At 42.6% G+C, this 27,826-nt stretch overlaps 1 protein-coding gene across 1 annotated transcript in view; it reads left to right on the top strand.

Annotated features, from left to right (window-relative positions):
- Positions 1 to 26,866, top strand: part of pcsk2 (proprotein convertase subtilisin/kexin type 2) — a 74,324-nt gene extending 47,458 nt beyond the window's left edge. Inside the window, exons 9-12 of the mRNA XM_029752739.1 lie at positions 6,059 to 6,274; positions 8,077 to 8,177; positions 10,181 to 10,408; positions 25,665 to 26,866. Coding sequence (XP_029608599.1) covers positions 6,059 to 6,274; positions 8,077 to 8,177; positions 10,181 to 10,408; positions 25,665 to 26,151 — 1,032 coding nt within the window. The 3' untranslated portion in view covers positions 26,152 to 26,866. The remainder of the gene's footprint in view (positions 1 to 6,058; positions 6,275 to 8,076; positions 8,178 to 10,180; positions 10,409 to 25,664) is intronic.
- The last annotated feature ends 960 nt before the right edge of the window (positions 26,867 to 27,826 follow it).

The following is a 27,826-nucleotide window of genomic DNA, read 5'->3' as shown; positions in this document are numbered from 1 at the left end:
AAAATTTAAATAAATTATATTACCAAACAAAGATAAATTACATAAAACACAATGAAAAAATACTTTGGATTACATTAAATTATATCAACTGCAGAAAACCCAGTTCATCTCTATCATTCATTGAAGTTGATGGGTTATTTATGTTGCCAATCATTTCAATCACTATTTCACTAATAAAGTGGAAAAACTCAGAAGTGAGATGACAACATTGATCATCATATTTTTGTATAAAAGATCTACTAATGAAAAGAAGGATTACTGTTTTGAATATGGTCACGTTAGTATGGAAGAGGTGGAAAAACTATTGTTATCCATCAATAATGATAAGCCACCAGGTATAGACAACCTTGATGGGAAACTATTGAGAATGTTAGCAGACTGTCTTGCCACCCCTATTTGCTATTTGTTTAACTGAAGCCTGAAGGAGTGTGTGTGTCCACAGGCATGGATGGAAGCTAAAGTAAATCCACTGCCTAAAAATAGGAAAGCACCCTTTGCTGGTTCTAAAAGCCACCCACTCAGCTTGCTGTCAGTTCTTAGTAAACTGAAGAGGATTGTGTTTGGCAAAATACAATGCTATTTTCACAGAACAAGTTAACTACTGACTTTCAGCATGCATACAGAGAAGGTCACTCAACTTGTACTGCACTGACTTAGATGACTGATGATTGCTTAAAAGAAATGCATAATAAGATGATAGTTGGAGCTGTACTGATAGATTTCAGTGCAGCCTTTGATATTATTGATCATAAATTGTTATTAAAAAACTAACTTGCTATGGCTTTACATCACCTGCCATCACATGGTTGGAAAGTTATTTATCCAATAGGACCCAGAGAGTGTTTTTCAATGGAAGTTTCTCTAACATCACATATGTACAGTGCGGTGTCCCTCAGGGCAGCTCCCTTGGGCCATTACTCTTCTTTATTTTTACAAATGATTTTCCATTGGTCTTACACAAAGCTAGAATGACTATGTGTTCAGATGATTCCACACTCGACATGTCAGCACCCAAAGCCAGTGAGCCCACTGAAATTCAAAATAAGGAGTTACAGTCAGTATCAGAATGGGTGATTAATAATAAACTGGTCTTAAATACATTTAAAACTAAAAGCATTGTATTTGGTTCAAAACATTCTCTTAATTAAGATCTAAAGCTCAACTGGAGTTGTACATAAAGTGTGTGATCAGTGAGCAAGTTGAGGAAGCTAAACTACTAGGTATAACATTGGATGGTCAATTATCATGGGCAAGTGATATTGACAAAGATGTTGTGAAGATGGGGAGCGATACTGTCATAAAAAGATATTCTGAATTTTTTACACAAAAATCAACTACTAGTTATTCAGGCTCTGGTCTTCTCCCATCTTAGTTTTTTTTGTAAATCGCTTTTATACTATTTTCACAAGTATGTGATACATTGTCACAACTCTTAGTACAAAATTTCAAACTGGTCATACTTGTAACGCAGCCAGTCTTTCATTCAAAACCTGTCATTGTGCATTCATTTGGATTGTAAACATCTCTCACCACACAACCATTGATTGAAAATATGCATTTATTGTGAAATGTAATGAGAAATTTGTCTTAATCATCTAAATGCAACATAATGATATCTTTCTCGTTTTAATTACCAGTTAATCAAATAGCAAACAATGCAAGATACACATTTCAAATTGCCCTTAGAAATGTTGAAAGTAATATGCTACAGTACTGTAAATTTTACTGTTTTCACATTAGGCAATACACTTACATTACCCAACAAAATCGACAGAAAATCTATAATTTCCATAATATCTATATAATGGGTAATCAAAAGTGTGGTCAATGAAGACATCTACAATCATTCATGCCAATTTGTATATATGTTTTTCAGATATAATTGCAACATAGGTGTGCTGTCTGTAATCAAATGTAAGAAATTAAATGAATGAAAATAAAACACAACGTTTAGCACGCATTCATTTGTATCAAATAAGTACAAATTCATTTTTAAACAACACAATACTAATGTTTTAACTTAGGAAGAGTTCAGAAATCAATATTTGGTGGAACAACCCTGATTTTCAATCACAGCTTTCATGCGTCTTGGCATGCTCTCCACCAGTCTTTCACATTGATGTTGGGTAACTTTGTGCCACTCATGGTGCAAAAATTCAAGCAGCTCGGCTTTGTTTGATGGCTTGTGACCATCCATCTTCCTCTTAATCACATTCCAGAGGTTTTCAATGGGGTTCAGGTCTGGAGATTGGGCTGGACATGACAGAGTCTTGATCTGGTGGTCCTCCATCCACACCTTGATTGACCTGGCTGTGTGGCATGGAGCATTGTCCTGCTGGAAAACCAATCCTCAGAGTTGGGGAACATTGTCAGAGCAGAAGGAAGCAAGTTTTCTTCCAGGACAACCTTGTACGTGGCTTGATTCATGCGTCCCCCCATTCCAGCCTTGCTGAAGCACCCCCAGATCATCACCGATCCTCCACCAAATTTCACAGTGGGTGCGAGACACTGTGGCTTGTAGGCCTCTCTAGGTCTTGCACCCACTGTGAAATTTGGTGGAGGATCGGTGATGATCTACCTAAACATACTTGGCCTGCAGTTGTTTCACCCAGTCACTATTTCTCTCAAAAGGCACCAGGTAAATGTGTTTCATAGATACCTGGTGACTCTTCAAAAGGTGGGCGATTGTTGGTAGGTTGAGGGATGCCACATTGGCAAAGGTAGCCTGCTTTATTTTGGACAGTTGTATGTCATTCCTGGCCCCCACCATTTCTACCACTGCCCACCCCTGCTGGTCGGTCAGCTCACAGCCACCACCATGGGGTCTTCTGTCAATTCTGAGGGTAAAACTGTCAATAGATCATACTGTAAGAATACTGTAACATGTTTTGTGATTTTTCATGCATTACAATATGTAATTTACCGTAAATGTAATGGTCAAGCATAGTGCATATCCTGCAGACTTTCCAGTTTTCTTGGATAAATGTTCTCATGATGGAATTTACAGTTCATCTTTTCAGATTGGGGTGCACTAATCTGTCAGCCTCTGCCAGGGTAAGGCTTTTATTTACCACATGGTCAACGACGATGGCCAGGTGGCCAGTTCCCTGCCATCTGCCTCCCTCTCTCTGATGTCCACCTCTTTGACGGGTCCAATGCCCAACTCTTTGATGGGGCCCATGCCCACCTCTTTGACCTCTTTAATGGGGCCCATGCCCACCTGTTTGATGGGTCCCATGCCCACCTCTCTGACGTGCCTCTTGTCCACGATCTCTTTGATTTCTTCCTCCCTCTTACTGTCTATCCTGCTCCATGTTGAAATACATTGCAAGTGTTCACACACACCCTTTTATATGATGACCCACTGTGCTTAGCACAATGTTAAATCAATTAGCAATAACAAGTAGTCATTATGTATGGTTATCATCTAGCATATCAAATCAAATGTATTTATATATCCCTTCTTACATCAGCTGATATCTCAAAGTGCTGTACATCATACATGTCATTTAGATGTTTATACTTTACAAACACACATTTTATTTCTGTAGTTCTAAATGTCCATTTATAGTAGACAAACCAGTTTAAAATCTATAGGTTTACCAAACAGTTAAGTGATTAACCATTAAGCACAGTTGGATTAAGTGACAGTCAAATGTATTTAAACAAATGAGAAGAGAATCATATGAAAAGTATTGTGAGCATTGCATTGTGAAAGGCAATTACTTTATATGAAAGTTATTTCTAGATGAAACACTGATTAGGTTTGCTGAAAAAGTTACTGTGTGATGTTGTACTTAGTCAATGGAAAAGGTGCTTAACGTTTAGAAAAAAACAGCCTTTTTGATGTTTTGAGTTTTGTACTAAGAGTTGGGAAATTTTACCCCATACTTGTGAAAATAGTACCAAAGCGAAAAAACCCCCCTATGAATTACTGTCCGGTAATATGGTCAAGTACAGCAAAGAAAGACAGCAAAGCTGCAACTGTCTCAAAACAGCAGCACACATTGCCCTTAACTGCTGTCGTGGAAATGACCACCAGGGACCCCTGAAGTCAATATTAAATGAATAATTTTTTATTGACAGCAAGTTGGAGAGTTTCCAACAAACCTAATGCACCGTATTGCACGTTGGTCGGGAGCTCCGTCGGGACAGTCCCATTAGTTGTCTTATAAACTGCTTACACAGACAAGTTATATATGCATGATTTACATTATTCATTATTCATAATTCATTCAAAATTTACATTTGGATCATGCATGTGACCGACCAATACCTCACGAGGCTTCTTCTCTCAAAGCTGAGACCTTAAAACGGAGATAGCCCTTTCCGTTGTCAAAGCAATGTTCTGGGCGTACTGCCAAATTGCTTATACTGATAGTGAGGATTCCTCCCAGGCACAATCAATCAGTCACTTGCATGAACCCAGTCGAATTGGTTATTAGAAAAGCACAAACATAAAATGTTCCTTCACACTGCACATACAGAACTAACATCAACAACATGCATGCCAGTCTTTTCTGGTTGAGGGTTGACAAGAGATTAACTTCTCTTTTAGTTTTTATGGGAAATAATACTGTGATGAAAATTCCAGATTGTCTGCATAATCAAATAACATTCAGCCCAGACACCCATACATACAGAACACGACAAGACATGCGACCAGGGGTCTCGTCACAGTCCCCAAGTCCAAAACGAATTCACAGCAACTGACATTTTTATGCAGAGTCATGATCGCATGGAACCCCCTTCCATCTCCAATTACTCAAGCAAACAACAAAATAACCTTTAAAAAAAATGATTAGAAAACAACTCATGGAATGGAGGGGACTGTGAGGGGACACACACAAACACACGCACACAAACACACACTCTAACACACACACTATGATTTAGTTGTATTGTTTGTATACTTTTTTGGGGTTTCATTGTTTGTATATTGTTTTATTTTAAATTTGTGTGACTTTTCTTGTCTATCAGTGTGTCAGTGTTTTGTTACTTGTCATGTATTGTGATTTTTGTGGACAACAGGAATAGTAGCTGCTGCTTGTTTAAAAGCTAATAGGATCCAAATAAACAAATTAGCCATTTTTTGCTGTATTATTTGATAATAGTAACAGTGGTAATAGTCATAGTGGCAGTTGTAGGGATGGTCAGGCAATGTTGAATTATACTGAACAAAAATATAAACGCAACATGTAAAATGTTGGTCCCATGTTTCATGAGTGGAAATAAAATATCACATTTTTTGTCATATGCACAAAAAGCTTATTTCTCTCAAATTTTGTGCACAAATGTATTTACATCCCTGTTAGTGAGCATTTCTCCTTTGCCAAGATAATCCATCCACCTGACAGGTGTCGCATATCAAGAAGCTGATTAAACAGTATGATCATTTCACAGGTGCACCTTGTGCTGGGGACAATAAAAGGCTACTCTAAAATGTGCAGTTTTGTCACACAACCCAATGCCACAGTTTTGAGGGAGCGTGCAATTGGCATGCTAAATGCAGGAATGTCCAACAGAGCTGTTGCCAGATAATTTAATGTTAATTTCTCTACCATGTCAGTTTTAGAGAATTTGGCAGTACGTCCAACCGGCCTCACAACCACAGACCACGTGGGGCTGAGGAGTATTTCTGTCTGTAATTAAGCCCTTTGAGAAAAACTAATTCTGATTGGCTGGGGCTGGGGCTGGCTCCCAAGTGGGTGGGCCTATGTCCTCCCAGACCCACCCATGGGTGTTCCCCTGCCTAGCGATGTGAAATCCATAGATTAGGGACTCATTTATTTATTTTTATTGACTGATATCCTTCTAGGAATTGTAACTCAGTAAAATCTTAGAAATTGTTGCATGTTGCGTTTCTATCTTTTTTCAGTATAGCATGATTGTAATCATCATTATTAGCAGTTTGTATGATAACTGTTGGAACATTGTAAAATAATGTAACTAGTTTTACTACTACAGCACTACTGCTAATGTACTGCTTCGAACTACCACTATCACTGTTTCTACCACTATCACACATCCTGAAGTCAGTTGATGTGTTGTCTCGTAGGGCCGAGGAGGGAAAGGCAGTATCTACGTGTGGGCATCTGGAGACGGCGGTAGCTATGACGACTGTAACTGTGACGGTTACGCCTCCAGCATGTGGACCATCTCCATCAACTCAGCCATCAACGATGGCCGTACGGCTCTGTACGACGAGAGCTGCTCCTCCACCCTCGCATCCACCTTCAGCAATGGGCGCAAGAGGAACCCTGAAGCTGGCGTGGTGAGTGTGGGAGAAAGAGTGTGAAAGACAGAGGGAGAGAAAAATAAAAAGAGAGCATGTGTGTGTGGTTGACCAAGTTCATCTCATTGTTATCCTCAGTCTGAGTACATTGAGTACGCTCAGATTTGTATGATTTCTATCCCTGAATCCAACCCTACAAAGACAAGGTTGCATAATGATATGGTCTTTTCAGCCAACTTTCCATTGTTCTGTGTCGTTATGAGACATTAACTATTCACTGAAGACTGAATACCTGTCCTTAGTTGTATGCAGTCTTTCTCTGTGATTGATTGAGGGATTGTTCTATTCTCTTTCATTTGAACAATCCCCAGAGATGGAAACACGGTATTCAATCTATTCCTTATTTCAATGTATGTCAGCACATTCAGCAGAAGAAAAGCTCTGGGATGAGACAGGGGAGGTTATAAGCCTGTGATTTCACTGGGGGTGTGAAATATCAGGTGGAGATTGAGGGGGCAGATGTGTGATCAGTTATACATCCCTCTTTCTAACACAGTGTAACAAAGAACATCTGGGGTCCTCGAAGTATCAGGCACTGAGATAGACAGCTCACAATCTAGTGGTCCCTGATTAATGTCTCCTCATGGTTTAGTTTTCATGGATAATAAAAGAAGATAGAAAAGAGGACTGGAAGGAGGGAGATTGTTAAATCCTTGTCATCTCTGCTTACTGTCAAACAGGACATACAAGAATAAAATAGGATTTTACTTTAAGGAAGATGTAGACAAGACACAGTACATTTTACTATTGTTCCCCATTTGTAGATTGTATGTGGTCTGGGATTTGTTCAGGTTATTGTTCATTTCAGAATACATAGAAGAAATATTGAGAACAAACTCTGTCCCTGAAAGGATCTGTGGGTCTAGAAGACAAGCCAGTTGCTCAACAACCCTATGACTGTTTCATATCTGTCATCAGAGTAGAGGATTGGGACAATGACTTAGCAGAGACATATGGGCTACAACTGTCTGCTTTGTTGTTATTTCAGTATTTATCTGGGGAATTGTGTCACCGGGCAGAGTTATCACAGAACAATGTGTGAATCATCTGTGCCTTAGATAAATGCTCTGAGAGAGAGAGAGAGAGAGAGAGAGAGAGAGAGAGAGAGAGAGAGAGAGAGAGAGAGAGAGAGAGAGAGAGAGAGAGAGAGAGAGAGAGAGAGAGAGAGAGAGAGAGAGAGAGAGAGAGAGAGAGAGAGAGAGAGAGAGAGAGAGAGAGAGAGAGAGAGAGAGAGAGAGAGAGAGAGAGAGAAGAAAAGACCATCTGACCTTGATGGTCATACTAATCCCTTTCACTCACTCTTTTGAGTTTTCTCTTGCCACTTTGCCCCACGGTAGCTTGTTCTCCTATTGTTTTGTTGTTCTGTAATTCGTAGGCAACTTTGTAAGAAAGCACTATATAAATACAATGTGATTTGATCGTGTTCAGTCAAGGCTACTCAATCATAGAGAATATTCTGACAAATAAATCCCCCTCTCTGTGTATTGATTTTCAAGAGATGTCTCTCTCCAATATGAGAATCGTATTTGGTATTTTGACTTTCACCAGGAAGCCAATGACGGTTGAGAGAGACAGGAATTCCCTCGTGTGCTTCTCTCTCTCTCTGACTAATTGTATATTATCTCTGATTATCTGTAATTAAATTACACATTATGAATCACGTTTACTGAATAATTTGCATTTTTGAAGTCTTCTCTTCTCCACTTTCCCCTCCACTCCTCTCATTGAATGTTGTTATCCCACTGATATGATTACAGTCTTCAATGGTTGTGTTATACCAGGCCACCACAGACCTATATGGAAACTGCACCCTGCGCCACTCTGGAACATCAGCAGCAGCTCCTGAAGCAGCCGGAGTGTTTGCCTTGGCATTGGAGGCCAAGTATGTACACACACACACACACACACACAAACGCACATTACTGGTCAGTGTCTGAAGGTCTTACAATCAGAGGAGAATATGGCTACTGCTGTTCTAACTCTCTTAACATGGATGAGATGTGTTTCATAACTTCAGCTCCACACTGACTGAAACCTTGGCTGTCTCATTACATACGACCTACTCCCTTCACTGTCTTTCTCTCCCATATTCTCTCTCACTCTCCCCCCTCCGTTTCTATCCTTCTCTCCAGAACACTTCATATCTTCCTTCTTCACAGAATCACTTATTAAACAAAGCTACCATTAGGCCAACAGACCTACACCATGAAAAAAAGGGAAAGTTGTTCGTTGTCTTGCCCAGTTATTACTAAGTCTCTGTGTTCGTGCCAGGGATACAAATCATATTTGGCCCGGCGTGTGTTCTTTATACCTCGTTACATGGCTGAAACACAAGGTTTCTATTGTAGATTTGGCCCAAAGTGCACGTTCATGTTTTATAAATTACCGAATGGCCCATATACATGAACCAGAGCGACTCAGCGCTAGCTGGTGATGTAAGATGATGGTGGAGTGTTCTCCCAGCATAGTCAGCCGGGACGCGTATGTCACGATGTTGCTGAGTGAACCGGACAAATACCTCAGCCCATTTAGACGATGATAAAATCCATAATTAATAATGCATTGTTTTGTTTTAGGGTTTTATTATGTTCAACAAAGATTACACTGTGGCAACAGCAACATTTACAAGTCTTTCATTTCATACATCATGAATTCACTGCCGATGTGAAAACTTAGCTTAATTTACTGCTTATGGTCTTGAAAATGTAAAACATATGCTAATGAGTCAAATGGCACATTTGATCTGAATAATATAATAGATTTGACTTGATAGTTACTTTAGATACTATGGGAGCATGTAGGGTGGAGTCCTGCCTCAGACCAGAGCTAGGCCAGGCTCCAGCTGCTCCCGGAAGACTGGGATAAGTTCCAAAAAACGATATAAAAGTAGTATATTCTGAACATTCTATCTCAAGTACAAGATGCAAGTACAAGGGTTTCTAGACAGGTTTCACCCAGTGCCCCCAATCGTTTTCAATCCTCTTAACTCAGACAGCCTTTTTGTCATATTAAGGGCTGGTGTTTTTGTTCTCTATGCCATTAGCCAATGGCACAGACCAGGACTGTGTAAAGAGAAGCTGTTTGCTTAACACACAATAATGATGTTAGTGTCAGGGGCAGCGGATGCTAGCACTGGCTAGAGGTATAAAGCTGGTGTGTGTTAGTGAGTGCCGAGACCCTTTTTACTGGCCAAACACACTTGGACTGTGTGGTGTTAGGATTCAGTGAGTCAGCACAGAATAAAACTGTTGTTCCACAGTAGAGATAAGCAGTAGAGACGTGCTGCCAGCCGTCTCAAAGCAGACTCTTTAATGTTCACACATCTGAGGTGTTATCATCAAAGTGTATCAAGAGATCAGACCTTCATTCCATTCATCACTTTTATGACAAAATGCACCAGAATCCATTCAGTCTCTTCTATTGGATGTGTTGATCATTTCCCTTACTTTGTGATCTAGAAGTAGATGTAGCTGGATTTTATTTATTTTATCTTTATTTAACTAGGCAAATCAATTAAGAACAAATTCTTATTTTCAATGACGGCCTAGGGTTAACTGCCTTGCTCAGAGGCAGAACGACAGATTTTTACCTTGTCAGCTCGGGGATTCGATCTTGCAACCTTTCGGTAACTAGTCCAACGCTCTAACCTGCCGCTCCACTCCATCAGATACTTTCCTGTATTGTGCTGTGCTGTAGATGGGTGGTTTTGATAGCTTGCTTGCTTATCAAGGTGAATAGAATAGATTCTTTAACATGTTATCATCTACTGCCCCTGTCTGTGAAGTACTGTAGTGTTGAACGCTTATATTGTAACCCTAATGCCTGATACACCTGGTACACACATATAACTCTCCTCTCCCTCCATCTCCCCTCCTCACCCCACAGCCCCAACCTGACGTGGAGGGACATGCAGCACCTCTCTGTGCTGACCTCCAAGAGGAACCAGCTTCATGACGAGGTGCACCAGTGGCGGAGGAACGGCGTGGGCCTGGAGTTCAACCACCTGTTTGGTTACGGTGTGCTGGACGCTGGCGGCATGGTCAAGATGGCCAAGGAGTGGAAGACCGTCCCTGAGCGTTTTCACTGCGTGGCTGGATCATTGCAGGATGTCCAGTAAGTGACTGGGTTCTCTTCAGACTTAGTAAATTACCGACCAGGCTGAAACTAGAATTAGTACTAAGATGTCAGTTTGTTTTGATAGGTTTGTTTGTATTTAGCTAAGTCTCCTCCAGTACCTGACTGTGTGGTTCATCTGCAGTTAGACCCAAATTGTTAGCTCTATCTGTCTGTAGAATAGGCCTGTGTGTTACAAAGTGCTTTGATGCTGATTACAGTGGGTTTATCTGGTCCGTGCTGTGGGGTGATAGCCTCATTGATATGATCTATACCTACCTGTTACAACTGCGTGTCTGCCCTTGGTCTCCCCCTACCTCCCTCTCGCTTTCTCATTTACTGTACCCTCTGCATCAGCCCGTTTCCGGAGCTTTGGACTTATGTCCTCCAGTGTCTCCCTGCGTGAGGCTCACAAGCACCCACACACACACACACTATAATTAGACCCCAACACATTGCTTGGCACAGCTTGCCCTAGCAACCCTATCAATAAGACCGAGTAACAGGCGTGGAGGGACATCATGGCTGTCTGTGGGTGTGAAGGTGGATTCTATGTGTGTGTCTGGGGGGGAGGTCAGTGTGTGTGTGTGTGTGTGTGTGTGTGTGTGTGTGTGTGTGTGTGTGTGTGTGCGTGCGTGCGTGCGTGCGTGCGTGTGTGACTGCTCACATCTTCCTATGCTGACCTTTCAATAGAATATCACCCCTCTCATTTTCCTTCCTAATCTGTGGTCCACAGTCGGGACGGCCATGGCAACCAGAGTGTGTGTGTGTGTGTGTGTCTCAGAGGAGCCCAGTCATGGCAGAGTCAGTCGCTGGTGTGTGTGTGCCGATAAGGTGTGTATCTAAGCTCCTGTAATGACAGCCTTTCAGTAAAGTGTAGAGAGGCTGCTTTTGAAAAGCATGCCTGAAGTAGGACATACCCAAATCTAACTGCCTGTAGCTCAGGCCCTGAAGCAAGGATTTGCATATTCTTGATACTATTTGAAAGGAAACACTTTGAAGTTTGTGGAAATGTGAAATTCATGTAGGAGTATATAACACATTAGACCTGGTAAACTTGTTTTTTGTTCGTTTTTTACATCATCTTTGAAATGCAAAAGAAAGGCCATACATTGACCTAGGAATCTACTTTAGATGTTGTCCAGAAGAAGGTGGCAGTGTGTGTGCAAAGTTTCAGACTGATACATTCAAGAATGAGAGCTCTTCATAATTTTTTGTATCAAGTCTCCCAGGTGTCCCTCATGAGTTTGCCCAAATGTACCCAAGTGGCCGAATTGGTCAACTGATAAAATCCCAAGTACATAACTATAGAGAACATACAAAAATGCTATGGTAATAAAACATTTAAGTTTACACACTCCCAGGAATGTAATACATGATGGATCATTAGCTTCGCTACAAAAAAGGTACTTACCTTCACACCTCTAAATGGCCGGGTGGGGTGGGTGTGGAGCCAGAGAGAGCAGAGGGGTCAGACTGGAGAAGCCAGTTCCTACATTTGAATGAGTGGGGGATGGACTTGAATGTGTTGTTTGAAGTTGGCTCCCACAAGTAATCTTACTCCCTACCACTATTGAAAAAATCTGTTAGAACACAAGTTTACTGTTACTTATTTTATTTAACCTTTATTTTTTATTTTAGCAGGGGGTGAAAAAATACACAACACATATCTATAAACATATATAATATATAGAGTATAGGGAACACAATCGCTATAATGAAATATGTGGATCAATAGGCAATAAGATGCATAGACTATACTAATATATTGTGTGCCTCATATATAGAAATCAAATACAAATATCTTACATGAATATGAAACCATTTTTAAAAAATGGATTAGCACGACAAGCAAAAACGTATTTTACTTACTGATCTAAAAAAGTAAGGTTACCCCCTCCTTCCAATCTTTCTTGCGCGCAGGACTCCTCATGTCACTCTCCCGGTCAATTTCTACAATAATCTCATCCAAATGTATATACTTGAAGTTCGATTCAGCGTTTATACTCTTAGTAGCCATGTTGTACTTTTTAAGTTTTGAGAAAACTTGGTAGAAGAAAGTGAGTGCATAAGTCAATGGCTGTTACTCCTACAAAGGGCCATCACATACTCATGTAAAGCCCAGCTCATTGGCAATCTAGCTAGCTATGTTTCAAAATGATCGGTGGTCATTGAACCAAGAGACTGTCAATCAAGTGAACACCACCCGTCTCATTGGTGCGTAATGATGGCTGTCCTTTGTCAGCTAATAGACGTGTTGTGTAGCCAATACGTGATGTAAAATGATGAACCAAAGTTTGGTTGCCTTCTAGTGTCTGAGGATTGCACAGAAACCGAACTTGACTGGGTGAAACAAAGTTTAGCCATTTAGATATGATAATTGTTTTGTTGCAAGTTGAAAGAGTCGGAATTCATGCAAAACGCTCTATACAACATGGATTGTGTTACGGTATAAAAATTGATGACTGAATTTACGTATGCACCCAAAATGTTACTTGCATAGTGGAGTCTTTTGTTAAATAAGCACAGAGAGATGACACAAAGAGAGTCTGCCCTCACACACATAGACACGCACGCACGCATGCACGCACGCACGCACGCACGCACACACACACACACACACACACACACACACACACCTGTAGTGAATAGACATGTGGGTGGAATGTGCTCTGCTCATATGTGGGTTGTTTGAGTCAAATACAGTGGCATGGCCATCGTTTGAAATGCAGAGGGTCTTTGATCAGAATGTTATTTTGGGCTGATATGAGGTAAAGGGAAAGGGGGGTACCTAGTCAGTTGTACAACTGAATGCATTCAACTTAAATATATCTTCCGCATTTAACCCAACCCTTCTGAATCAGCACTGCGGCGCAGTACAGTCAGGACTCCATCTAGTACCAGTGCTACATCAAAGTGCAGCAGTCCCCATTGTGACAGTGAATGAATTATAATACAGAGCATCAGGACTGGATAGCCCCTCTGTTAACCTCTCTAGGGCAGGTGGCACCAAATCGTCCCACCTACGTAACAGCCAGTTGAATCCTGTGGCGCGATATTCAAAAACCTTAGAAATGCTATTACTTCAATTTCTCAAACATATGACTATTTTACAGCATTTTAAAGACTCTCGTTAATCTAACCACACTGTCCGATTTCAAAAAGGCTTTACACCGAAAGCAAAACATTAGATTATGTCAGCAGAGTACCCAGCCAGAAATAATCAGACACCCATTTTTCAAGCTAGCATATAATGTCACAAAAACCCAGAAGACAGCTAAATGCAGCACTAACCTTTGATGATCTTCATCAGATGACAATCCTAGGACATTATGTTATACAATACATGCATGTTTTGTTCAATCAAGTTCATATTTATATCAAAAACCAGCTTTTTACATTAGCATGTGACGTTCAGAACTAGCATACCCCCCGCAAACTTCCGGCGAATTTACTAACAATTTACTAAATTACTCACGATAAACGTTCACAAAAAGCATAACAATTATTTTAAGAATTATAGATACAGAACTCCTCTATGCACTCGATATGTCCGATTTTAAAATAGCTTTTCGGTGAAAGCACATTTTGCAATATTCTAAGTAGATAGCCCGGCATCACAGGGCTAGCTATTTAGACACCCAGCAAGTTTAGCCTTCACCAAACTCCGATTTACTATTAGAAAAGTTTGATTACCTTTCCTGTTCTTCGTCAGAATGCACTCCCAGGACTTCTACTTCAATAACAAATGTTGGTTTGGTCCAAAATAATCCATAGTTATGTTCCAACAGCGGCGTTTTGTTCGTGCGTTCAAGACACTATCCGAATGGTAAATAAGGGTCACGCGCACGGCGCATTTCGTGACAAAAGATTTCTAAATATTTCATTACCGTACTTCGAAGCATGTCAACCGCTGTTTAAAATCAATTTTTATGCCATTTTTCTCGTAAAAAAGCGATAATATTCTGACCGGGAATCTGCAATTAGGTAAACAGACGAAAGAAAATAAATCACTGGGTCGACTCGGGCACGCGCCTAAGCCCTTTGTCCTCTGATCGGCCACTTGGCAAAGGCGATAATGTGTTTCAGCCAGAGGCTACCTCGATATCGTTCAGCTTTTTCCCGGGCTCTGAGAGCCTATGGGAGCCGTAGGAAGTGTCACGTTACAGCTAAGATCCTCAGTCTTCAATAAACAGAGACAAGAAGAACGACACCTTGTCAGACAGGCCACTTCCTGCATGAAATCTTCTCAGGTTTTTGCCTGCCATATGAGTTCTGTTATACTCACAGACACCATTCAAACAGTTTTAGAAACTTTAGGGTGTTTTCTATCCAAAGCCAATAATTATATGCATATTCTAGTTACTGGGCAGGAGTAGTAACCAGATTAAATCGGGTACATTTTTTATCCGGCCGTGTAAATACTGCCCCCTAGCCCTAACAGGTTAATGGAGAATGTATCACATCACACACACATATGCACGCACGCACGCACGAACGCACGCACGCACGCACGCACACCACTACTTAACATCACTGACTGCTGTGTGCGTTTTGGTCCGGCTACATGGGTCAGAACTTCTCAGTCCTGCTGTTGTAGTGGCCTCGGCTCGGCTGGGTTTGGGTTTTACGATCTCTCCTCTATTCTCCTCTCCTCTGTGTATTTGTATTTGTATTGATTATGAATCCCCATTAGCTGCTGCCAAAATTAAGGAAGTTATATAATTTTAAAAACATTACAACAAATTTCACAACATATTAAGTGTGTGCCCTCAGGCCCCTACTCTACTACCACATATCTAAAACACAAAATCCATGTGTACGTGTGTGTATAGTGCGTATGTTTTACTTCACAGTCCTCGCTGTTCCATAAGGTGTATTTGTATCTGTTTATTTTAATCTAATTTTACTGCTTGCATGTGTTACTTGATGTGGAATAAAGTTCCATGTAGTCATGGATCTATGTAGTTACTGTGCACCTCCCATAGTCTGTTCTGGGGACCTGGGGACTGTGAAGAGACCTCTGGTGGCATGTCTTGTGGGGTATACATGGGTGTCCGAGCTGTGTGCCAGTAGTTCAAACAGACAGCTCGGTGCATTCAACATGTCAATACCTCTCACAAATACAAGTAAGTAGTGATGGATTCTATCCACTTTGAACCAGGATGATATTGACATATAATTAATGCACATTATTAATGTTAGCTCTCTGTGTACCTCCAAGGGCCAGCCGTGCTGCCCTGTTCTGAGACAATTGCAATTTTCCTAAGTCCCTCTTTGTGGCACCTGACCACACGACTGAACAGTAGTCCAGGTGCGACAAAACTAGGACCTGTAGAACCTGCCTTGTTGATAGTGCTGTTAAGAATGCAGAGCAGCGCTTTATTATAGACAGACTCCTCCCCATCCTAGCTACTGTTGTATCAATATGTTTTGACCATGACAGTTTATAATCCAGGGTTGCGCCAAGCAGTTTATTCTCCTCAATTTGCTAAATTTCCACATTATTCATCACAATATTAAGTTGAAGTTTAGGGTTTAGTGAATGATACAGTGCTTTTAGTCTTTGAAATATTTAACCCTTTGACGCATACAATCACGTATTTGTGATCATTGTTGAGTGGTCCCTGCAGTGTACAATCTCAAATACTTGATTGGTACAGTAGCAACAGAACGTATGACACAACAAACGCATCTAAACACCATTGTTGTCTGAACAGCATCTAAATATTTTTTTGTACTGATGGAAAATAAAGGTCTTAAACTTTATTCCTCAATTTGACCTTTTATTGTAAAAGATTAATGCGAACTTCATTATCCAAGCATCACACAGAACACATCCACAGCCAAACTCATTCCATAAACCAGTCTAAATGACAGGTTGTGCTGACAAAAAAACTAAACATAAGTTAGCGACCTAACAGCTAGACTAGTTTACAATGTACCACATCTCTGGTGAGCACAAGATACTAATATAGTGTTGTTTAGAAAATAAATATGTGTCAGCTAAGCTAACAGCAGATAAAATCTTTATGATGGCTGCCATGTTTGTTTACATTTGACAAGCGAAAACTCCCTAATCCCAGAATGTCATTCACTATAAGAAGCAAGTAAACAAAGTCAAAGATAGCTGCTCTCATTGCCTGAAAAATATGAACTTACTTTAGCCTCTTTTCAGCATATTACAAATCGTTGATGTACTTGCTATAAAATCACAAAGAAAATACAATATTTTCACCTCACATATCATCACATCAAATACAAGCGTACTGCCTAGACTAACCGTAGCACGAACCTAAACAGGGATTAAACCATTTTAGGGTAGTTTGTGGGGGGGTTAATTTAATTTGGTGGGGGGGTTTCAAGTCCGTGGGGGGTAGAAATGGGGGAAGGTATCGTGGGGGGATATGATGCAGGATATATTATGTCACGCTCTGACCTAGGAGAGCTGTGTTTTCTCTGTTTAGTTAGGTCAGGGTGCGATAGGTGGGTGGGCATTCTATGTTTAGTTTTCTATGTTTGTCCGGGTATGGTTTCCAATCAGAGGCAGCTGTCTATCGTTGTCTCTGATTGGAAGCCATACTTAGGCAGCCTGTTTTTCTCTTTGTTTTTGTGGGTAGTTGCTTTCTGTTTAGTTAGTAAACCTGACGGAACTGTTGGCTGTCATTTTGTTATTTTGTCTAGTGTTCATTTCCATTAAAATATATAATGATGAGCACTCTACACGCTGCGCCTTGGTCCCCTTCATATGACGGCCATAACAGAACTACCCACCACCAAAGGACCAAGCAGCGTGGGCCGATTTGACTGGACCTGGGAAGAGATCCTAGATAGGGCAGAACCTTGCACAAGGCCGGGAGAGTATCGCCACCCGCCGGAGGAGATACAGGCAGCGAAGGCGGAACGGCGATACTGGGAGGAACGGCTAGGAAGGCAACAGGAGGCCGAGAGGCAGCGGCCACATTTTTTTTTGGGGGGGGGCACATGGGTAGATTAGCTAAGGCGGTTTTAAGACCTGAGCCAACGCCTCGTGCTTACCGTGGGGAGCAAGTGACTGAACAAGCACCGTGTTATGCGGTGATACACACTGTGTCGTCCATGCGCACTCACAGCCCGGTGCGCTCGGTACAAGCTCTTCATGGTTGCCGTGCTAGAGTTGGCCGTCAGCCAGGAAGAAGTGCGCCGGCTCAGCGTATCTGGTCTCCAGTGCGTCTCTTCGGCCCAGGTTATCCTGCGCCTGCTCTACGCACGGTACCCCCCTTTCACCAGCGCAGCACAGTTCGGCCTGTACCAATGCTCCACCCTTGCTGGGCGAGAATAACCATCCAGCCAGGACGGGGTGTGCCAGCCCTAAGCTCCAGACCTCCAGTGCGCCTCCATAGCCCAGTACGTCCTGTGCCTGCTCCTCGCACTCTTCCTCCAGTAAGCCTCCATAGCCCAGTACGGCCGGTGCCTGCTTTGAGCACTCGGTCCTCAGTGCGTCTCCCCAGTCCGGTGAGACCTGTTCCAGCTTCACGAATAAAGCCTCCAGTGATAATCTATGGTCCGAAGCCTGTAGAGATGATCCATGGCACGAAGCCTCTAGTAATGATCCATGGCCCGGAGCCTGTAAGGATAATCCATGGCACGAAGCCTGTAGGGATAATCCATGGCCCGGCACCTGTAGAGATGATCCATGGCACGGAGCCTCCAGTGATGATCCATGGCACGGAACCTGTATTGATGATCCAAGGCATGGAGCCTGCAACAACGGTCCCTAGTCCGGAACCTACAATGACGCTCCTCAGTCCGGAGCCTCCAGCGACGCTTCCCATTACGGAGCCTCCAGCGACGCTCCCCAGTCCGGAGCCTCCAGCGACGATCTCCAGTCCGGAGCCTCCAACGATGCTCCTCATGATACCCTGATGAAGACAGCTTCGCTGTCGAAACGTTGGTTATTATATTTTTGCATCTGAGCTCTTAGAGTGTGCGGCTTTCCTTTATTTTCTAGAGCTCCCCAGTCCGGAACCTACAACGATGCTCCTCAGTATGGAGCCTCCAGCGACGCTTCCCAGTACGGAGCCTCCAGCGACACTCCTCAGCCAGGAGCCTCCAGTGACGCTCCCCAGTCCGGAGGCTCCAGCGACGGTCTCCAGTCCGGAGCCTCCAGCGACGCTCCCCAGTCCAGAGCCTCCAGCGACGCTCATCAGTCCGGAGCCTCCAGCGACGCTCCCCAGTCTGCAGCCTCCAGCGACGCTCCCCAGTCCGGAGCCTCCAGCGACGATCTCCAGTCCGGAGCCTCCAACAACGCTCCCCAGTCCAGAGCCTCCAGCGATGCTCCCCAGTCCGGAGCCTCCAGCGAAGCTCCCCAGTCCGGAGCCTCCAGCGACGGTCTGCAGCCCGGAGCCTCCAGCGACGGTCTACAGCCCGGAGTCTTCAGCGCGGTCTGCAGCCCAGAGTCTTCAACGGCGGTCTGCAGCCCAGAGTCTTCAACGGCGGTCTGCAGCCCAGAGTCTTCAGCGGCGGCCTTCAGCCCAGAGTCTTCAGCGGCGGTTGGTGTTCCAAAGCCTCCTTCGATGATCCAGGGTCTGGTTCCTCCGGACACACAGAAGCGGGGGGATCAGTGGGTGGTGGGGGTGCTACGCCCGGAACCAGAGCCGCCGCCAATTATAGATGCCCACCCGGACACTCCCCAATAGGTTCAGGTTTGCGGCCGGGAGTCCGCACCTTGGGGGAGGGGGGGGGGGGGGCGGGGGGTAGCTGTGTTTTCTCTATTTAGTTAGGTCAGGGTGTGATAGGTGGGTGGGCATTCTATGTTTTGTTTTCTATGTTTTGGCCGGGTATGGTTTCCAATCAGAGGCAGCTGTCTATTGTTGTCTCTGATGGGAAGCCATACTTAGGCAGCCTGTTTTTCCCTTTGTTTTTGTGGGTAGTTGCTTTTTGTTTAGTTAGTAAACCTGACGAAACTGTTGGCTGTCATTTTGTTATTTTGTCTAGTGTTCATTTCCATTAAAATATATAATGATGAGCACTCTACACGCTGCGCCTTGGTCCCCTTCATATGACGGCCGTAACATATTACTATGATGGGGGATTTATCAATAAATGGGGGGCAAACACAATAAGTTTATACGCTAAATAAAAATTAACGTCTGTGCTGACAACCCTGAGGTACCAAAGTTACAACTGGAAAAAACGAGCTCCGACTGAGAAAAAATAGTTTTGAATGGTCATCCAACTTGGAATTCCAACTCGGGAGCTCGGGCCTCTTTCTAAAGCTCCGAATTTTCGACCTGAAGATCCTTGACGTCATGATTTTACCTAGTATTTTTACGTTTTCACAGTTGTCATGAAAGCACCATAAGTAGGTCAAGTGAACTATCCCTTGTTATAACATCTTTGGTCTGACAGATGCTTTCATAGCAAACATGATGTCAACAAACATGGTGCCAAAAAATAGCCGGCACCCTCTCCTCCTTCAACAGCGTTGTTTTGGGTCAGCCTCTGGAATCAGTTCAAATGCCCTGGGAGGTGCAGGCAAAGGATCCGCTTTGGGAACGTTGTATTCCTGGTTGTAGTACTGGTTGTGCTGGCAAAGATGACGTCTCTCTGATATCCAAAAGTTCTTCCTGGCTGTATGTAATAACAGTTAAGGTTTTCTGGGCTAACAATGTAAGAAATAATACATACAAAAAACAAAATGCTGCACAGTTTCCTAAGGACTTGAAGCGAAGCTACCATCTCTATCGGTGTCATCTTGTTGGTGTCAAGGAGTAGCCCAATCAGTTCTTTTAAATCCATATTCAGCTGTTCTGAGCTGCCCTTCATAATGTCATTCAACCCCACATGAACCATGACAGTATCAGCCCCGGGTGACTGACGCACAGCCTCGGGAAGCAACCTGGTGATATCCTGAACTTTTTCCCCAGGAAAACGCAAAGTATTGGCCCCAGGTACAGATATATGCCTCACCATCAAACTTCTATCACAATCGCTGGAATGATCCGGCCTCTGCCGTGTCTCGAAGCAGATTGCGAGGCCAGAGCCACAGAACTCATCTGAGAAGAGAGCTGCTGAGATGCCGGCTGCGTGCAGGACATAACAGCCAAAGGCATCAAGAGAGCACAACCTAGTGGAGGGGGGCTGAGGTGGACTAGGCTGTGCCCAGACAATTGATTGACTAGGACAGGGAGAGGTAGCTAGAGGGGCATCCACAGCCATGGAGGGAACATCTAAGTCCACGGCAGAAGACAGCTGGTACAGGGGCTCTAAGCGATTTGAAAGTCTTAAGTCCCGACGCGGGGTAAGAAGGCAGGTACGCCGAGAACGATTCTTCTACTTCTTTCTGGTTTCGACACGCATCCATTTACGCTCACCTGGAGTCGAACAATGAGCAGTCATTTTCTGGTTCAAGCTAGTAGAGGGGTGCAGTGGTGGAAATTGATCATAGTCCAGGAAGATCCCATTATGATCCTCTTGGATGTTTTGATTGGAAGCATTTAAAGATGCTGATAGTCTCATAGAATCCTTATTCAGTTCAAGACGCTTGGTCAAATGTTTTATTTTTTCATGAAGAGTAATAATCCTTTCTTTAGCTGCATCAAGTTCAATACATTTTCCCCGTGACAACTACGAACATGTCGCAGATTATACACTTAATAGCACGTGAGTCCCCAGCAGATTGAAAGGAATTTTCACTGCTGAACGGCGACGATCAAAGGGAACAAACATTTCCCGGCTTCGCCATAATACCTGTCTCCTACCAGCGCTTCATTGTGCCTCGCACAATTATGTTGTTGTCGGTCATTCCTTGAATGTGAAGAACGAGAGAGAAGCGCAGGGGGCCAGGTGATGCTAGGTCGGTTGTCAGTGGCAGGTCGCCGGCTGTTCCTTGCTACGCACCGGTCCGGCTGCGTGGTAGCGTTTGGTGTAGCCTCTCTCTCACAGCTGTGTCGGGTATGTCCCCAGTGTCTATACTCGTGGGGGATACAAAACATACAATTACAGCATTTTATTTATTTATTTTATTTATTTCACCTTTATTTAACCAGGTAGGCAAGTTGAGAACAAGTTCTCATTTACAATTGCGACCTGGCCAAGATAAAGCAAAGCAGTTCGACAACATACAACAACACAGAGTTACACATGGAGTAAACAACATACAGTCAATAATACAGTAGAAAAAAAAGCATGTCCTGGCCAACAATTGTAGTCACACTCACATGCTAGAAATAGTTCTATAGAGAGCGTTTTATGATTTGAGCTCTTGGTAGCCTGGATTGATTGTTGGTATCCAGGTACTAAAGCGTTCGGGTGAAAAAGTTGAATGAAAAAAGTGAAACGAGGAAAAAACTAAAAGTTGGTAAATGTGTTAAATGCAGAGTTTGGATTAAACGGTTATTAAAAGTAAAAACCGAAAGGTTTGCAGGTAGCCAAGACGCAACAAACAGCACAGCAGCACAGAGACAACGAGGAAGTCTGACGTTGTTGTGATGAGGCGTGGGAAGAACTAGTGGTGGGGTTTATGACCATAGGGAGTCGTTATTCTCACACATTATCTGATGAGATTGCTGCACCTGCTGTTCAGGAAAATCATTTTGGCGACAAATTGATTTCTGCACACATTCATGAGCCCAGACACACACAGAGCAACACATATGATGTACTTGTGCACACACATGCACAGACAGACACACACATACACACATTCTGCTTTTCAATGATAGATACTGTCATATCAGTGCAGAATACAATTTCCCTCCTTTCTCAGGATGTGATGTGATCCGGTGACATTTTGGTGGTGGACAGGGGCCGCCAATGAGGTTCACAGTTCGACTCATTAACTTTCCAGCTGGGCCACCTGGCTGAAATGCATTCTGGGTAATGGATCTACAGGATACAGTTACATCAAAGCATCTATATATTACATAGTGGCCTTAAATGAGTTCATACAACATTAACTTTCAATTAATTTGTATTTCTATTGTAAAGGTATATTGGAATACAAAACATGTATGAATCTACACATATAATGTATTTATTATTATCTATGATAACATCTATGAAAAACAGTTTTAAAGGTATTGTTGATAATCTATCATGAATTATCAGAAAACAAGAAAAGCTCTCAGCTAACTCACTTTTAAAACTCATTAATTGTTGGTCAGAGCCGTAACAGACTCCATCTGGTTTTCAATGAAACCACATGACAGTGTATTGTACTGAATCCCATTGACCCACTAAATTACTACTAATTTAACCACCTCACCATCAGACCTCAGCACACCTCTCTGCTCAGGATATTATTCTACCAATGTGCTTCCCAGAACATACCTCTCTCCTTCTTTCTCTCTGTGTGCTGTGCTAATCTGAGAGAGCTGTAATGGGCCAGAGATGTGGCCCCTGACTCTAATAATGCCATTAGGTCCACTTTACCCCCATCGTCCTCTCCTCAGCTCAGCTTCCCCATCTCTCCATCTACCCAGTGGTCCACCCCTACCCGAGTGAGCTCTTAACACCCTCACCGCCTCACCACAAAGCAGGGAGTCAGCAGGGTTCCTGTGTGTGCCTCTGAACCAGAGAATAGCAACATAACATCCCTGCTCCTAAGGCTTTGGCTTGGGACCCTCAATCTGGACAAGGCAATCTCCCTGCACCAGCTCTCTGCCATGAGTTGAATAGGAAGGAAGATAATATAATTCTTAGATGGTCCAATATGACTTTGGGTTGCTATAGTGGTTCCTCCTTTAAAAGTTGCGTCATACTGCGGCACACCTTGCGTGCTGCCGCAGCATTCTGTGGCACGTCATTTAATTTTCAGCCATTTTTTTCTGTTACTGCTAGTTTGACCACCAGAGGGCATCTTTGAGAAGCATTTGATAGTATTGCGTATTGGTATTACCAGAGAATTTAAAACCTTTTTTTGAAATAACATAGTATATGGGATTGATTTTAAGAAATTTGGCTTAATTAATTTGATTAATATTATGGTGTTTCTATTCAGAGAAAAACAAAAAATGAAACCCTCAGGGTTTCTGTTAGGATGGAATGGAAAATATGGCACTGTACAATGTGAAGGTCGGGAGTAGGCTAAAAGATTGGCAGATTCTAAATTGTTTTCCTTCATTAGACAACTTTGTTCCAATATTTCTTTAAATCAGTGATATTTATTCCTATAGTAATTTGTTATGGATCCATAACTAAATCAACATCTGTATTTTGAAAGAGTCTTTTTTTAATCATTATTTTATTAACAAAATGTGCTTATTTGTTTATTAGGCTATTGTGCAGTCTACAATACATACTGTGGTAAACATGGGAAAGTAGCTAATTCCTTACATAAGGGAGAGCAGGCCATGTCTGTACTACAGAATGCGGGGCACGCGGGAGACCAGTGTTATTTCATAGTTGTGATGTCTTCACTATTATTCTACAATGTAGAAAATAGTAAAAATATAGAAAAATCCTGGAATGAGTAGGTGTGTCCAAACTTTTGACTGGTACTTACTTACAATTTGATTAATATTATGGTGTTTCTATTCCATGAAAAATGAAAAACCCTCTGGGTTTCCGCTGGGATGGAATAGAAATATGGCGCACTCATAAATTCAGTGTTGTCAGTTTGTAAATTCAGACCGTTTCGCTCTCGGAGCGCACACTGGACGTTTGGACCGAGGAGTAGGGTTGATTTGAGCGTTCTGGCCTTACAACGGCAGTCAAGCACCCAAGCTAACGTTGGCTAGCTTGCTAGCTACTGTAGGCCCTTGTTATCCTGGAGGGATGAACAGTGAAATGCTGTGGGAGTGATTGTGTAGTAGAGCCTGTTGCTTTGGGCAAGATGGAGAAAAAAACTGTTGAAAAGAGTGACATTTAGTTTATGTAAATGTTATTCTGTCCTTTTCTTGTTTAATCTAAGTCCATTTTGAAAAACATTAAGTAGGATGCAAGTTCAATATTTGAAAGGAAAATAAATCAGAAGTATTTTTTTAATCCTAAACATTACATAGCATAGTAAGAATAAATGGCATGAGCTTTCATGACATGACAAATTATTCTGAATTACATATCATGAAGATGACTGGCAGATTTCTTAAAAGGACCTAGATTGTTTATCCATCTATTTGTTAATATCTGTTAGAACGACATGGTAGGCAATAGGAGACAGGCTCTGTCATAGTATTGTTCTTTCTATGGTGGTCCTAGTGCCTGTGGCTGGCCTCAGGGCGTCTCAATGGAGTTCTACTGTGCTACACACTTTCTCATTCTCCTCCATTCATTATTCAACACTAGTCATTAACATTTTCATAAGAGTTCTTGCTTATTCAAAAAGGGCTAGAATATTAGGTGTATTTTTCAGCCGGTCTCTCTGGGCAAGGGTAATGGTGTTGTCGATGGTATTGCCTTGGGCACAAACAGTGATGTGTCCTTGAGACAAACATACCTCAAAGCATTTTGAAATGCACAAGTTATTTCAGGTACTAACTATAGTATTTAAGTTCATACAATTACATTAAAATGCTTTATTTCGATGTATCAAGTGAACCTCAATCTCTAATAAAGATCAAGTGAATCTCAATCTCTAATAAAGATGGCCAGCTAAGATAGTGGTAGCAGGATGGTAAGATATTAGTCTAACCAAAAAGCCTGCACGCTTCGCTTTATTCTAATAATTGAATGGCAAAGAAAGCGTTGTTTCTGTCATTGTTGTGTTGCCGTGCGGGAGCAGGATTTGAGGCACCACCAGTGCTCTATCAGGGTCTACTGGTTCCATGCTAAGTAGGTCAGGTAATAGCAGGATATTTGAGGGCGGAGGCGTAGACAGAACTAGACAGACTGGGCTATGGTAAATACTCTGCACCCGCAGGCTAAATCTCAGATTGAATTAGATACAGGGACACCAGCTTTCTCAAGGAGCTGACCAGAATATTGATAATGTTACTATTTTTCTCTCTTTCTCCTCTCTCTTCCTTAATACAGCTTTATATTAGCCTCTTTCTTTGCTACCTCCATCTTCCTCTCTATTTCTTTCTGTCCTGTTTTTCCTTTCTCCATTTCCCTGTTTCTCTCATTCTCTGACCCTCCCTTTCCGAACTTTCGTCTTGTCTCCCTTTCACAAGTCTTGTTAATCCCTCTTTCCATCTCTCTTTCTGTTGTCCCTAATCGTTGTCCTACTTTTATCACTTTCTTATTTCCCTTTGGGTCTCTCTTGACTCTTCTTCTGCCTTCACCTTCCTAATTCTTCTCTCTCCTCTCTCCCCCCAACCCTCTCTCCCTGCAGTAAGATCCAGTCGGGTGACAAACTGATCCTGGCCATCTCCACTGACTCCTGCCAGGGGAAGGACAACTTTGTCCGCTACCTGGAGCATGTTCAGGCCGTGATCACTGTCAATGGCAGTCGCCGTGGGGACCTCAACATCAACATGACCTCCCCCATGGGCACCAAGTCCATCCTACTAAGCCGCCGGCCCCGGGACGACGATGCCAAGGTTGGCTTCGACAAGTGGCCCTTCATGACTACCCAAACCTGGGGAGAGGACCCCCGCGGGACCTGGGTCCTGGAGGTGGGCTTCCAGGGAAACGAGCCACAGAGGGGGGTCCTGAAGGAGTGGACCCTCATGCTGCACGGAACACAAAGTGCACCTTACATAGACCAGATAGTGCGTGACTACCAGTCCAAATTAGCCATGTCCAAAAAGGAGGAGTTGGAGGAAGAGCTGGACGAGGCGGTGGAAAGGAGCCTGAAGAGCCTGCTGAGTAAAAACTAGCTGACGTAGCTAACTAAACACCGTCTGGTCAGGTCAGCATGCCGGGCCACTCTCTCTCTCTCTATTTCTTTCTCTCACTCCCCCTCTCTCATCTCTCCTATCTTTCGCTCACTCCCCCTCTCTCATATCTTTCTCTCACTTTCCCTTTCTCTCACCAAATAACTTTCTCTCCTTTCCCCCTCTCTTGCCCTCTCTCACACTTTCTCTCCTCCCTCCCTTTCTCCCCTCTCTCTCATTGTCTTTCTCTCCTTCTCTCCCCTCCCACCCTTTTCTCTGCTTTTTGTTTTTCTGTGTTTATATTAGCCCTCCACTTTCGATAGATGTTTCTTGTAATCCGATTATGATAAGTGTAACCTTCAAATAATCTATTCTATAGAGAAAACTAAAAGATCCCATCTTGCTTTCTGTCTATGTTTTTTACACTTTACTAAAATGTATATAAACAGAATATATTCACTATATGGTGTTCTTGCTTTTCCCCGCCCCTCCACCTCTGGCAAAACAACTGTTGTACAGTTTGTGACTGTAAACGATTTTCTGTGTCATTCTTAAAGTTGAATATCTTGCAATCAGAGCAGTGATACTTCTTTCTGTTTATATTTTTGTGACAAGCAACTGTTTCTATATAAACAAGACAAGGAACGTGTGATTAATTTTGACGCCTGTGCACCTAAAAAAAGTATACTATAATAAATCTATTCAGCTGTTTGTTAAAGCACTTGAGTGATTTGCCTCACTCGGCAATGCACATTCAGGTAGCAGACATGTCTTCAGTCTCTTTTGTAATTTGAATAAGGATGAGAAATAAGACCAGCAGAGAGATAGAGGTCAGAACCTGCGTACGTGCCTCTGTATTCCAATTCCACTTTTTAAGGTAAGTCATTTTGCCTTACAATGGTCATTGCCAGTCAACTGAAGCCTATGCGGTAATGGGAAGCCCTTATCTGTTAACTCGAGAGCACAAAGCACAGGGACATTTAGATCACACACTGTGTAAAGAGACTATATAGTATAAAACACTATTAGCTTCTCTTTCTCTCCCCTTTTTGTCTTACTTTTGTTTCTCTGTCACACGCACACATACACACACACACACACACACACACACACACACACACACACACACACACACACACACACACACACACAGACACAGACACAGACACACACACACACACACACACACACACACATGCTCTCTCTCGTTCTCTTTTTCTCTCTCTTGTCTCTTTTTCTCTCTCTTGTCTGACCCTCTAAGGGAGAGTGGATTATGCAGAGTTCAGAGGTCGCTGTCTGCTCCTCCAGATCACCTCAATGAAACATTTATGTCTTTCCTTCAGTAGCTGCAGAGTTCAATGTAACACCTTTCACTCAGGGCTGGGAGACTCCCGATGTTTACTAAACACTACACTAGCTTACTTAGTGTAGCGTCCTCACTTTGGTGCAATTAATATTCCTCTAGTATCTAAGTCAAACAGGGTGATCAGATAAAAACGAGGCATCCATCGCCTCTACCCTTCAATCATCTTTATAAAGTAGGTAAAGAGCGCTTAAACTGCATCCAGTACATAGAAAGTACAAATATGAAACATCAGCTGTTATTATTCAAAGAATATAATATGAATCGTTTAATCTTTTTTGGAATTACATGAGATGATGAGAAGGACTGGGGGCG

This window comes from Salmo trutta, chromosome 5 (genome assembly GCF_901001165.1).
Source record: "Salmo trutta chromosome 5, fSalTru1.1, whole genome shotgun sequence".
In the NCBI taxonomy this organism is placed as follows: Eukaryota; Metazoa; Chordata; class Actinopteri; order Salmoniformes; family Salmonidae; genus Salmo; species Salmo trutta.
Note: the sequence above shows the minus strand (reverse complement) of the source record. Positions and strands in the feature narration are given on the sequence as shown.